Source organism: Ursus arctos, unplaced genomic scaffold, assembly GCF_023065955.2.
Source record: "Ursus arctos isolate Adak ecotype North America unplaced genomic scaffold, UrsArc2.0 scaffold_8, whole genome shotgun sequence".
Classification (NCBI taxonomy): Eukaryota; Metazoa; Chordata; class Mammalia; order Carnivora; family Ursidae; genus Ursus; species Ursus arctos.
In genome coordinates this window covers 13,198,356-13,211,488 of record NW_026623100.1, presented here as the reverse complement: position 1 = coordinate 13,211,488, position 13,133 = coordinate 13,198,356, and the positions used below count along the sequence as shown (strand labels likewise).

Here is a 13,133-nt window from a genome sequence, read left to right as displayed (position 1 = left end):
TTGGCTCTGCTTCTCTACACATTCTCATTCTCTACCGAATACCCTAGATGTCTTCATGGGGCAGGAAGAATGGCTCCCAGCAACTACTGATTCACATCCTCATGGCTGATGACTCTGGAATTACGTATTTCTTCTACTAGCCACAGTTAGTAAAATTCAACGAATTATGTCAATTATGCCTTATTTTGGGTCCCCAAAACAATCACTCTAGCCAAAAGGATGGGATTGTCTCATGGGCTAGGCCTGGGTCATGCGCTCATCTGGTGACCAGAAGTGGGGGATGGTATCAGAAATCAAAAGTATGTATATTTGGGAAATACTGCAGACCAACCCAAAACAAACTGCTGACTAAAAAATCCTTCTAACATGCAGTAATGAACACATAACTTTCTTCCCATATATAATTCATTTTTTAAAAAAGATTTATTTATTTTAGAGAGAGAGAGAGAGAGAGAAAGTGCGCACGCACGGGGCAAGGGGAGGGACAAAGGGAGAGGGAGAGAGAGCCTTAGCAGACCCTGTACTGAATGGAGCCTGACACGGGTCTCTATCTCACCACCCTGAGATTATGACCTGAGTAGAAACCAAAAGTCAGACACTCAACCGACTGCACCACCCAGGTGCTTCCCCATACATAATTCAAAAAATGCTTTAATCTAACATGATTCAACTGTCCCACACTTGACTGAAAACACACTCACTCTTCAGTGGGAGACAACCTAAAGACACGAATTGTTTCTAAATCCTGCTTTGTGTAACATATTTATTTTATTTTATTTGTTTATTTGACGAGAGAGAGAGAGGTGCGCAAGCAAGCAAGCATGACCAGGGGAGCAGCAGGCAGAAGGAGAAGCAGGCTCCCTGCTGAGCAGGGAGCCCAATGCGGGGCTTGATTCCAGGACCCTGGGATCATGACCTGAGTTGAAGGCAGATGCCTAACGACCGAGCCACCTGGGCACCCCAGGGTAACATATTTCCAGGCCACTTGCATTTCTCCCACACAGGCCTGGAAAGCAAGATGGATAGCCAAGAACAAGAGCCATACCAGTGTCTTTGCAACTTAATGCAATGGAAAATCCATATATTCTTTACTGAGCCCAGGTAAATGCTATTACCTCCAAATTAAACTGAAATTATTGGAAAGCAAGTTGCATAAAACTGTCCAACTTTTTAAAAAAAGTTTTATTTATTTATTTATTTATTTAAGTAATCTCTTCACCCAATGTGGGGCTTGAACTCAGCACCAAAGATCAAGAGTCACATGGTCTTCTGACTGAGCCAGCCAGGAGCCCCAAAAGTGTCCAACTTTTAAAATGTAAATTATTTTTCAACCCTTAGAGAGACACAAGCTAAAACAAAAACTCCATATTATCTATTGCTCTAAGAATATTAAATACATTTTCTAGTTCCCTAAAAACAATACAAACAAAAAACTCCAATTACCCAGGAAATTTAAAAGACCCATGACACATTTTAGGAATTAGCAATGACTGTTAATAAAGATTTCCTAAAGTTTATTCTTGGCTGTTGCAAGGATTATAACTGGTTTCTGTCTTGAAGGGACTCAGTTTATAGTACACTGAAATGCCAATTATGTTTGACTACTTTTCTGTATTGATTTATCCAGACACTATCTGCCCTGTGGGAAACACATAAACTTTCAGCCTTCACACATGGCAACACCGGGAAAATATCAGCAACAACCCCTTGTTGCCAGTGCTGGTTACTTTCTTATAGTAAATGACCTTGCATCTGTCTTCCTGGTTTGTGCGCTTACGAAAGAATTATTATTTGACAGAAGTGTTGCTGAAGGGTGTAACAACGACAAATTAGACCTCCACTTATAATGAGAATCTGGGGGCTATGTACAAATAAAGGTCTGAGCAGAATATTTTTTGAATAATTGTGAATTACACACATGAATAAATTTGGATATGAAAAATGTAGTCACAGATGGAGGAAGCCCTTGATTCATCAGACAAGTGCCTTAAGAGAAAATACAATCATAACTAAACATTAAATCTGCTGCTTAAAATATGTTAAGGCTTTTAAGCAAAATAGGCTTTTAAACTCGAGACAATCACTTGGTTCTTTGCTCCCACTATTTTGAGTACATTTGTGTGAAAACTGGAGGAGACTCCAAAAAGGCCAACACAAGTAGGAATGATCAGTACTATTTTCTGATCCTTTGTGATCCATCAAAAGTTTTACGAGGCCAAAAAAAAAAAAAAAAAAAAAGTTTAATTGACCAAAGTAAAAAAGAGATTAATGTCCATTGCCTTGTAAATTTTCCATTTACGGTGTTGAATACCATACTTTCAGCTCAAATTTTGAAGATAAACGTTTCCTTAAAAAAAAGCCAAACAAACCAACAAAACACCACCAACAGCCACTCTGGAAAACAGTATGGAGGTTCCTCAAAAAGTTAAAAACAGAGCTACCCTATGATCCAGCAATTACACTACTAGGTATTTATCCAAAGGATACAAACATAGTGATTCGAAGGGGCACCTGCACCCCAATGTTTATAGCAACAGTACCCACCATAGCCAAAATATGGAAAGAGCCCAGATGTCCACTGACAGATGAATGAATAAAGAAGATGTGGTATGTATGCACAATGGAATATTACTCAGCCACCAAAAAGAATGAAATCTTGCCATTTACAATGACGTGGATAGAACTACAGGGTATTAGGCTAAGTGAAATAAGTCAGTAAGAGAAAGACAAATACTATATGATTTCACTTATATGTGGAATTCAAGAAACAAAACTGATGAACATAGGGGAAGAGAAGGAAAAATAAAACGAGACAAAAATTGAGAGGGAGGCAAACCATAAGAGACACTCAACTCTAGGAAACAAACTGAGGGTTGCTGGAGGGGAGGTGGGTGGGGGCATGGGATAATTGCGTGATGGACATTAAGGAGGGAACGTGATGTAAGGAACACTGGGTGTTATATGCAACTGATGAATCACCAAATTCTACCTTTGAAACTAATAAAGAAAAAAGCTTTAGAAAAACCCCATCACTTTGGTCTTTATTTTTCTGACCACCACTTTGGTCTTAAATGAAAATCTTTGTCTCAGAAATATAATGGCTACAATCTCAGATATTTCATATGACATGTAAAATTATTTAAAAAATGATTTAGGGGGGCGCCTGGGTGGCACAGCGGTTAAGCGTCTGCCTTTGGCTCAGGGCGTGATCCCAGAGTTCTGGGATCGAGCCCCACGTCAGGCTCTTCCGCTATGAGCCTGCTTCTTCCTCTCCCACTCCCCCTGCTTGTGTTCCCTCTCTCGCTGGCTGTCTCTCTCTCTGTCGAATAAATAAATAAAATCTTAAAAAAAAAAAAAAAAGATTTAGGAACAACAGCAAGTTTTGATGTATAAACAACTAGCTGCTGAAGAAGTCAATCAACCCTGTCGCTCCTATGAACAGTCTCCAGCTCTCACAGGTACATTTGCCTGCTGGGTGCTGTTTACTTTGCATTTACATTGACATGATTGAGTACAGTGCTTTTCAAACTTCTAGTTATGCTACATTAATGAGTATCGTGAAATCAAAACACAATCAGCATTTCAGCTTTTTCTTTATGAACATTCATATACATACAAAAGTAGAGAGAACAGTAAAATCACCAATATTCCATGATTATCAAGATACTGTCACATATTTTATCGCATCACCAAATAGCCCATTGTCACACCTAAAAAAGTGAGCCATAATTCCTGGTATTGTGCAATACATTTCAGGTGTCTAAAAAATGTTTCCTTACAACTAGTTTGTTCGAATTAGGATCGGTCAGCATTTTATTTTATTTATTTATTTTTAAAAGATTTTATTAATCTGAGAGAGAGAGACAGAGAGGGAGACAGTGTGTGTGTGAGAGAGCACAAGCGGGGAGAGAGTCGCGGGGAGAGAGAGAAGCAGGCTCCTGGCTGAGCAGGGAGCAGGGAGCTCCATGCGGGGATCGATCCCAGGACCCTGGGGATCACCACCTGAGCTGAAGGCAGATGCTCAACCTACTGAGCCACCCAGGTGCCCCAGGATCAATCAGCATTTAAAAAAAAAAGTGAAATAGAAGAATAGATACTGAATATCCATGGGCATCACACGTAGTAGGGCTCGTTACTGTTTTATGACATTTCTTTTCGTATGTGTGTATTTGTGTCATTTATAAAATGTATTTTCTTACCACTGGTCACAGTCACCGAAGTGTGAAAGCCACTGGTTTAGTGATCTTCTCCTCTACTCCATAGGCTCTGGGCAGATTTCAGTCTCCAAAAACTCATTCTGCAGTTTAAGGAAGGATATATGTCAGGAAGGAGAGCTCTGTATCTTTGCTTCTGCTGTTCCCTTTGCCTAGAACTCCCCTCACCACCATGCTTACTATTTTACGTCTTTCCCTGCCTCCAAGGGCTTAAGAGTCATGGAACCTTTTTCTGTTCTCCTGCCCAGCTGTCACTTGGTTTGCCTCTTCTTTGTGGCACTCATCACACTGCCTTTGGTAATGGTTATCTGGATACAATATGGTATAAACCACTGTATAAATTAAGCTCTTTAAGTGTATCATGTATAACTTCTTTGCCCTGTGATTTAACTTGCTCTGTGCTTTGCTTATGCTAAGTTTTGAGGAGTTTGAGACACTAGCTATAGGTTTTTAGGCAGTGTCAGAAAAAATCAGACTCCAAGAAGAGACCAGAGAAGAACCCAAATTCATGAGGTTTAGACTAGATCATGAAAAGCAGCAACAACAATAATGGTAGCTGCATCATTTTTCAGAGCTTCCTATGTGCCTGGTACTGTAAGAACTTGACTTATTTTATCTAATACTCCCAAAAAATCTTGGGAGGAAGAGTTTCACTAGCGTTACACATAAGGAAACCAAGTAGTTAAGTACATTTGCAAAGTCCAGCATCTAAACTGTCTTTCCAATAAGATTCTATCCAGAGGCTATGGGACTCCCAATTTTTTAACCAACATTTGAATCCACTTCATAGTTCAGAATAAACTAAGGGAGAAACCATGGATGATCAACTTGGACTTCTCTTCCACTTTGTCACAGCTTCTGTAGTCTAAAGAAATTGGACGATTTGGGAAGTCTGAACTGAAAAACAAGCAAACCCCACTCTTTCCCTCTTATACACATGTACAAAACACACAGACACACACGTGTGTGCATGCACTTTGCATGTGTTAACTATTCATTCTTCAGACCACAACCTAACGATCCTTTCCCTGGGAATCTTTTTGACTCCCTGGTGAGGTATACACTGTCTCATGGAAACATGTCTCTTTCCCTCAGAACTCGTTTCAGTGTGTAACTTATTTTGTGTGATTATTTGATTAATATCTGCCTTGTCCTCTGGGATACAAGCTCCCTAACTATAAGGACCACTTCTGTTTTTGTTCATCGTAGTTTTTCTAGCACTTAACTTGCTGCCTGGCAGATTTTAGGGGTGTTCAAAAAATAATGAATGCGTTTAAGAGTGCATAAATGAATGAATGCCTAGACAAATTTCATCAGTAGTTGTTTCATACTTTAAGAAGCCTGGGGCGCCTGGGTGGCTCAGCCATTAAGCGTCTGCCTTCGGCTCAGGTCATGATCCCAGAGTCCTGGGATCGAGCCCCGCATCGGGCTCCCTGCTCGGTGGGAAGCCTGCTTTTCCCTCTCATACTCCCCTTGCTTGTGTTCCCTCTCTTGCTGTCTCTCTCTGACAAAACAAATTAAATAAAATCTTAAAAAAAAAAAAAAGAGGAAGCCTGGTACAGCAACATAGAGAACGTCGGTTAGGAATGAAGGGTTTCAGGGCTAGAAACAATTAGGAGAACATCCACTCATTCTCACCACTACCTCTACCAGCCTTTTTGCATCTGTAACCGTATATCTTATCTTTCCTTCTGTGACAACAGGGGACTGTCTAGATTCTTATCTAAAGCCAACCCCTTCACTTTCTGCTGGATCCTATTCCCTCTTGCCTCCTCAATGACTCATTCTCTTTCTCACGCATTATCAAATTTTCACTCCCTACTGCAGCCCTATCCAACAGAATTTCTATGATGGTGGAAATGTTCTCTGTCCACATTGTTCAATATGGTAGCTACTAGCCACTTGTGGCTATTGAGTACCTGAAATGTGGTTAATCACTGAGGAACTAAATTTGTAAAAGTTTAAATTAACTTAAATAGTTACGTACAGATGACTTTTGTCAGCATCAAACATGCTATTATTTCTTCCATCTTAAAAAATAATTAACCTCCCTTGACCCCACACCCCTTCTAGATACCACCCGTTTCTCTGCTCCCTCCTTCATAGTTACATTCCTCAAAATGTTTGTCTACACTCCCTGTAACCACTTTCCCTTCCTTCATGTATTCTTAAACTTAACTTTGGTCTAACTTTTGACTCAACAGGTCACCATAATGTTGCTCAACATCACCAGGGACCTCTGTGTTGCCAAATCCTATGGTCAATGTTGAGTGCTCATTTTACCAGAACAAACAGCAGCATTTTCCATGGTTCATAACACCCTTCATGAAAGACTTGCCTCTCCGTTACTTGGGATCTCACCTGTCTCTCTCTCAGCTCTCCTCTTACCTCTCTGGCTATTCTTTCTCAGCTTCCTGTGTTGGATTCTCATCTTTGCATCCTCTAAATATTGAAATGTCACAAGCCTCAGTCCTTAAACCTCATCCCTCTTCTATATTTTCTTCCTTGGTGCTTTCATCCATTTCCATGGCTTCAAATATTAGGTATAGGTTGCAGACGCCCACATGTATCTCTTGCTCTGAACTCCAGACTTACACATCTTAGAGCAAAACCCCCTACTGAAACCTGATATTTGGATGTCTAATAGGCACCTCAAGCTTCATATTCCGTAAGATCACTTTTGATTCACCTTTTAAATCTGCTTTTCCCTCAATAGTTTCCATTTTAATCAGTGCCACCTCTATCTTTCTAATTGCTCAGGCCCTAGGATATTTGGAAATATCCTCGACTCATATGCCACAGTCAATCTATGAACAATTCCCTCTTTGTCCTACTATTTAAATAAAGCGAGAACCTGACCCTTTCCCATTATCCTACCTGTACCCCACTAATTCAAGCCACTACCACGGCTAGCCTAGATTATTGCAAGAGCATCCTGACTAGTCTCCCTTCTTTTATTTACCTTTATTCCCTTAAAATCACCTCTCCAAACAGCAGCCACTGATTCTTTAAAAATGTAAATAGATTCATACCACAGCAAAACACCAAGCTTTCCAATGGTTTCCCATCTCTTTCTAAATAAAAATCAAAGTCCTTACAGCAGCCTACAATAATCTGCATAATCTGGCCCCCAATTACCTCAGACTTTCCCGGCCCTCCTTCCCCTGACTTACTCTTTCCTCTAAACCACATGGTCCTCCTTGCTGTTCTTTGAAGGGGCTGAACATGCCACCTTCAATCTCTTTATCCTGATTTATTTTACATGACAGTTCTTATCTGTCTTCCCAAACTAAACTTTGGAGCCCTTAATCAGAGTCCAGACTCCACCTGCTTGTTCTCTGCGGGACTCCCATCTCAAACAGTGCCTGACACTGAATAGGTGTTCAATAAATCAGTGTTGAGTGAGTGAATTAATAAATTATACTACTAATGCCTAGTTCTATAACCCAGCATAAATCATTTAACTTTTTCTGGATCTCCTTTTCCTCATCTCTCAAAGGAGAGAGAAACTAGATAACCTCAAAATGCTCATTTACTCAGTAAATGTTTAATGCAACCTACTGTGTGCCTGGCACTGGGTAGGTGTTCAGCTACAAGAAAAGGTCAGTCCCTGCTGTCAAGGAGCTGGATATTGAGTGGATAAACAGCCACACTGGGAATTACCATGGAGGGCTTCCAGAGAATACTTCTGAGTGTTCACCTGGCAATGGGTAGGATACAGCGAGGTGAAGAGGGAGTGGAAGCCGGTTCCCGGCTTCCCACGTGGACACAGGGAACCCTTCCAGACTATAAACCTTGTGAACGCAAGGGCCACCGGTTTTTCCCCAGATTTGGCTCCGGACTCATTTCTAACGTTATCTTACCTCCGATGCTGGTGCATTTACTGAACGAAGAAGCGGGGTGGGAGCTGGGGAAGATAATGAATTCAGTTCCAGCTTTAAAACTATACGACCTTGGTTAGCATCCACCTATGTCATAAAGCGAGGCACTGCCTGCTTAAGGACTTAGGCTTGGACCTACGTAAGCCTACGTATTCTTCTACACTGTCCTTAAGCCCCAGGAACACAAATCACATCCTATTTAACCTTGGAGGCCCCTAGCACAGTGCAAAGGTCCTCAACGTTTTTTCAGTCCCACACTTCTCAGAGCTCTCCTATCAGGACGTCCCCATCCGCGCGGCAACTTTGGCGCTGAGCGGATCCCGCTGAATGCCTGCGACAACATCCGCGCACGCCCGCGACTTGTCCCACACGCTGGGACCCTCATAGTCGGCTCCTCTCGAGACTTCCCGGGTGTCCTTGCTAGTTGGCCCCCCGCAAGCCCCTGCGCTAACCTGGGAGGAGTCGACCTCTTCTGACTCTACCAACTGAAAAGTGAAGGGGGGGAAGGCACTGAGCATGCTGAGAGGAAGGATAGAAAACGAAAAGAGAAGCTACCTCAAATAATCAGTTACGTCACATTATCATTAACACATCGCATGGGGCTCATATGTCCTCAGACAAATTAGTTTGTCTATCTTCCAAGCTAAAACAACGCGTGGCTCCCCCTACGTCTGGCGCGCCCAGCCTTTGGTCTCTTCCGCGCCGGGCGACCCCGCGGTCACGTGCTCCCCCTGTCCTTCTGGCCCAGCGTGCATCCTGCGGTGGGGACGGCCGAGCCATGGCGGCCTTACTGAGACCAGCCCGCTGGCTCCTCCGAGCCGGGGCGGCCCCGCGCCTCCCGCTCTCCCTGCGCCTCCTCGCAGGCGGCCTGAGCCGGTCGCACGCTTCTCCTTGTCTGCCCGCCGCCCGCGCCGGGCCCGTCGCCGGGTGAGTGCCTACGCTCTACCCTTTGCCGGTCTGCAGCGCGGGCGTCCCCCGGGGTCGTGATGCTGGCGGGGGCCGGGCCCCCCTGTCTCCCTCCGTGCCCTTTTCGTCGCTGTGGGGCCAAACGTCCCGGGGTCTCGGACCCCGCTCCCTAGCAGAAGTTTTTGGGTGATAGGGTCAGTCGACTTCAGAAGGTCATGGCCGTGTGCTAGGTTTGCTTCCGGCGTGGATTCTGCTCTTGCCTGGGACTGGGTCTTCCTGTCCTCGGGCTACCGGCGATTTGTTAAGCTTGGGGTGGGAGGGCTTGTAGGCTGCTGCTGGGATCAGGTATTACTCTTCTCCATAGGACTGACCGGCTTGGGTGCTGTCCCACGTGCAAGCATTATCGGTGATCAGTAACCAGCTAGAACTTAGATTTTGAGAGGTTTATGTTTTGGGGGTGGGAGGGATAGGTTGGGAATTTGGGGTGAGCTAGGGTTAGTTTAGAGAGGGACGTTTAGTTATCATCAGCTTGGGCTTTTGCCCGTATATTCTGGAGTGGAGTTTTCCTCGATAATTACAAGTGTGCGGTATGAGTTGGGAATTGTCACAGTAGGGCTCTGTAAGTATCAGTGAGTGAGTAAGTGAACACGTACAAGGCACTTCGTGGGGATATAAGAATGCCAAGGGATCAGTGGTGTCAAATGTGTGAATAAATGCTTTCATGGATTGAGGTTTACTAGGAAATAGGTCTGGCATAGACTTGGAGAGGGGGTAAGGAAGTTTGATGAAAAAGTATTGGAGTAGTATTCTGACCATCTGAGAAGGGGAGATGGGCACTGAGGTTTTAGAATTGGAGAAAAATGATTTTGAAATACTGTTTATAAATAAAGGTACTTTGGGAGACAGTTTAGGACTAAGAGCTGAGGATTTGCCTTTGGACAAGTTACTTAACATTTCTAGGCCTCAGTTTCCTTAGTTAGATGGAGTGGTAATAGCATTGGTAGTACTGCATGAGATTATCTATAAAAAGCACTTAGCATAAGGCCTGGTACTTAGTAAGTGCTTTATTAGTTATAATAATAGTAATAACCATGATTACATGGATCTTTGTGGAACAGCCTGGAAACCTACTCTCTGCATAAAATTATATGGAGGAAACCTTTTTACGACTTCTTAACAACTCAGTTATAGATCTTTGGAATGTAGCCTACTTGTAGCTTACGGCCTGCCTGGATTTTGTTATTAGGCCTGAACAGTTAACCTTCAGGAGCCATGCCTCTGCTTTCTCAGCTTTCAAAGACTTTTATTTGGAGGAAGTTGTGCCAGTTACTCTTTTTTTTTTTTTTTCCGTCCTTAACTATCCCTCTGAGGCCAGAGGAGGGTCGATGGTATCTTTCATCTTCACTGTTGCATTTGAAGATAACAGTAGAACAGAATCTAGTAGAAAGGATATTGGTCGGGGTGTTCATCAGACCTGGATTCCATTTATTTGGTACATAATCTTACCTAAGCTCTTTGATCCTCAATTTCATGATTTGTAAAGTAGAGTTAACAGGGCCTTTCTCTCTTTGCGAGGCCGATTTCTTGTCATTCAGGATTCAACTTAAACGCTCTTTCTTCGGAGAAGCCTTACCTCGGCACTCAATGTAAACACTACCCTATTTTAGTTTTATCATACTATGTCTGACTTGTCCAATATTAATCTGCTTTTTTGTTTGTTTTCTTAGTAGAAAAAGTGAATTGCATAAGAGCAGAACTTTGTCTTGCTCACAACTGTGTGCTCAGCTCATAACAAGCAACGAGAGTATTCCCTCTTTCTCTTCCACTCTTAACAGTCCTTTTATACAGTCTCCTATCCCACAGCCTGCAAGCATGCCCAGATCTTTCCCACCTGAAAAACAGACCCTTTCCTAGAACTCTGGACTTATCTATAGATGCTTACCAGTTTCCCTTCCCCTGACCCTATTCCTTTTTCCTTTATTTCCTCACTTCATATTCACGCTTCCACCCACTGCAGTCTCACTACTGGCAAAAGCCATCGTTGTTTTATTTATTAATTTTTATTGTATATTTTTATTTTACTGTATTTATTTATTTAAGTACGTTTCACACCTGGTGTCGTGCCCAGCACAGGACTTGAACTTGCAACTGTGAGATCGAGACCTGAACAGAGATCAAGAGTCAGTCACTTAACTGACCGAGCCACCCAGGTGCCCCTATTTTATATTTTTAAATTATAAATCTCCTGTTCCTTGAGGAGCAATTGCAAATACGCAGGGCATTGTAATAAATTAAAAATCACCCTTAGGTGCCTTGCTGGCTCAGTTAATGGAGTGTGAGGCTCTTGATCTTGGGGTTGTGAGTTTGAGCCCCACGTTGGGTGCAGAGAGTCTTTAAAATTAAAATCTTAAATAGATAGATATAAATAAAACAAAAAAGTTATCCTTAATTCTATCACCTACAGAGAGCCATTGAGATGTATGTGTCCTTTGTGTATGGATATTTGTATGTATGTATCTATCTATAATCATGTATGTGTAGATGAAAGTTTATTTCATTTACTTTTCCCAGGGGACCTCTTAATTACTAAATCCACTTTTAAGGCCGTGAGCTCTGGCATGTTATTCTGTCTCCCATTTCTCCCTTCTTGAGACTTTTGCTTGGCATTGATGACACCAGTCTTTCATGATTCTCTTCTCTTTAGGATTTTTCTCATGTGCTTTGTTACTTCCTTTTTCTTCTGTTCATTTATTAAATGTTGATGTGTTGGGGGGAGTTTGTCTTTAGTCCTTATGTTTCATCCACTGTGGGCGAGTTTATTCATATTCAGGGCATCAGCCTCTTCCTGCCTATCTGATAATGGCTTTATTTCTCTTCCTGGATAGAGACCATTTACTAGACACCTCCACTGGTTGAACTACAGGTGCTTCAAACCCATCACATCTCAAGTGGGACTCATCTTTCCTCTCATATCTGTTCCTTGTGTGTTCCCTGTTTTAGTGAATGCTGCCATTTCTGTCTGCTTCCTAGAGAGTTCTCATTCTTATTTCATCGACACCTCCCTGACCCAACTCACCCCCTATGTATTGATTATACAAATATTCGGTTCTGCTAGATTTACTCCATCTAGAATGAATCCCTCTTCTTCAACCCTCATGTTATGCCCTACTCTCTTTGAAACTGCCATACCTTCATGTCATTTTCCTACTTAGAATTAGATACCGTGATGGCTTCCGTTGGTTCCAGGATAGGGTGCTTCATGATCTGGAGATGCCTGTGGAGCCTCACTTCTTATGAGTTCCTTTCCATGGCATCCTGTATTCTAGCTGTACCAAACTACTACTTCTGAGGCCTTTACAGCAGGGCTTTTTAAGGAGCATGAGAATTCCTTGGGGATGTTAAAAATGTAGATTCTGGGGGCGCCTGGGTGGCGCAGTTGTTAAGCGTCTGCCTTTGGCTCAGGGCGTGATCCCGGCATTCTGGGATCGAGCCCCACATCAGGCTCCTTCGCTGGAAGCCTGCTTCTTCCTCTCCCACTCCCCCTGCTTGTGTTCCCTCTCTCGCTGGCCGTCTCTATCTCTGTCAAATAAATAAAATCTTTAAAAAAAAATGTAGATTCTGATTTTGTAGGTCTGGACAGGGAAACAGATTCCGCATTTCTAACAAGCCCCAGATGGTAAAGATACCCCAAGGCTCTGAGGGGCCATGTTGCACATCTCTTTGCCTTTGAATGTGGTGTTTACTCTTGGGATGTGTCGCCCCTTCCTCCTACCCAGGTGTTCCTTTTCTCTGTTAAATCTTGATTGCCTCTCCCATTTGACCACTCCTCTTTTGTGCTTTTTCTCAGATCCTGAATCACTAAGCAGCCATTAGCGTGATTACATGTGTACCAAATAGCACTCCAAACCTGGCTGTACGTTCCTTGAAGGCAGCGATTTTTGTCTTTTTCTTTTTGCTTCTCCTGGTATCTGACTTTGTGGCACGTAGTAGGTGTAAAATATTTTTTGAGTAAATCAGCGAAAATCTTAGACATTGAGGAAGGAATATCGTGAGATGCAAAGACATTTGAAGGGATATGTAATGCAGCCTACAGTGCAGTGAACCTCCACAAATTCACCCCGGTCTTGATTTC

At 42.8% G+C, this 13,133-nt stretch overlaps 2 protein-coding genes across 4 annotated transcripts in view; one reads left to right on the top strand and one right to left on the bottom strand.

The window, feature by feature from the left end:
* PPM1B (protein phosphatase, Mg2+/Mn2+ dependent 1B) overlaps positions 1–8,542 on the bottom strand; it is a 216,955-nt gene extending 208,413 nt beyond the window's left edge. For 2 of the 3 annotated variants that reach the window (XM_057308987.1, XM_048222577.2), the window contains exons 1-2: positions 8,078–8,542; positions 4,200–4,297 (exon numbers count right to left, since the gene is read on the bottom strand). The gene's annotated coding sequence lies outside the window, so the exon portion shown is untranslated. The remainder of the gene's footprint in view (positions 1–4,199; positions 4,298–8,077) is intronic. The other variant, XM_057308988.1, reaches the window with a different exon arrangement.
* A 275-nt stretch (positions 8,543–8,817) lies between these two features.
* Positions 8,818–13,133, top strand: part of LRPPRC (leucine rich pentatricopeptide repeat containing) — a 106,847-nt gene continuing 102,531 nt past the window's right edge. The window contains exon 1 of the mRNA XM_026486834.4: positions 8,818–9,022. Within this exon, the coding sequence (XP_026342619.1) occupies positions 8,874–9,022 (149 nt within the window). The 5' untranslated portion in view covers positions 8,818–8,873. The remainder of the gene's footprint in view (positions 9,023–13,133) is intronic.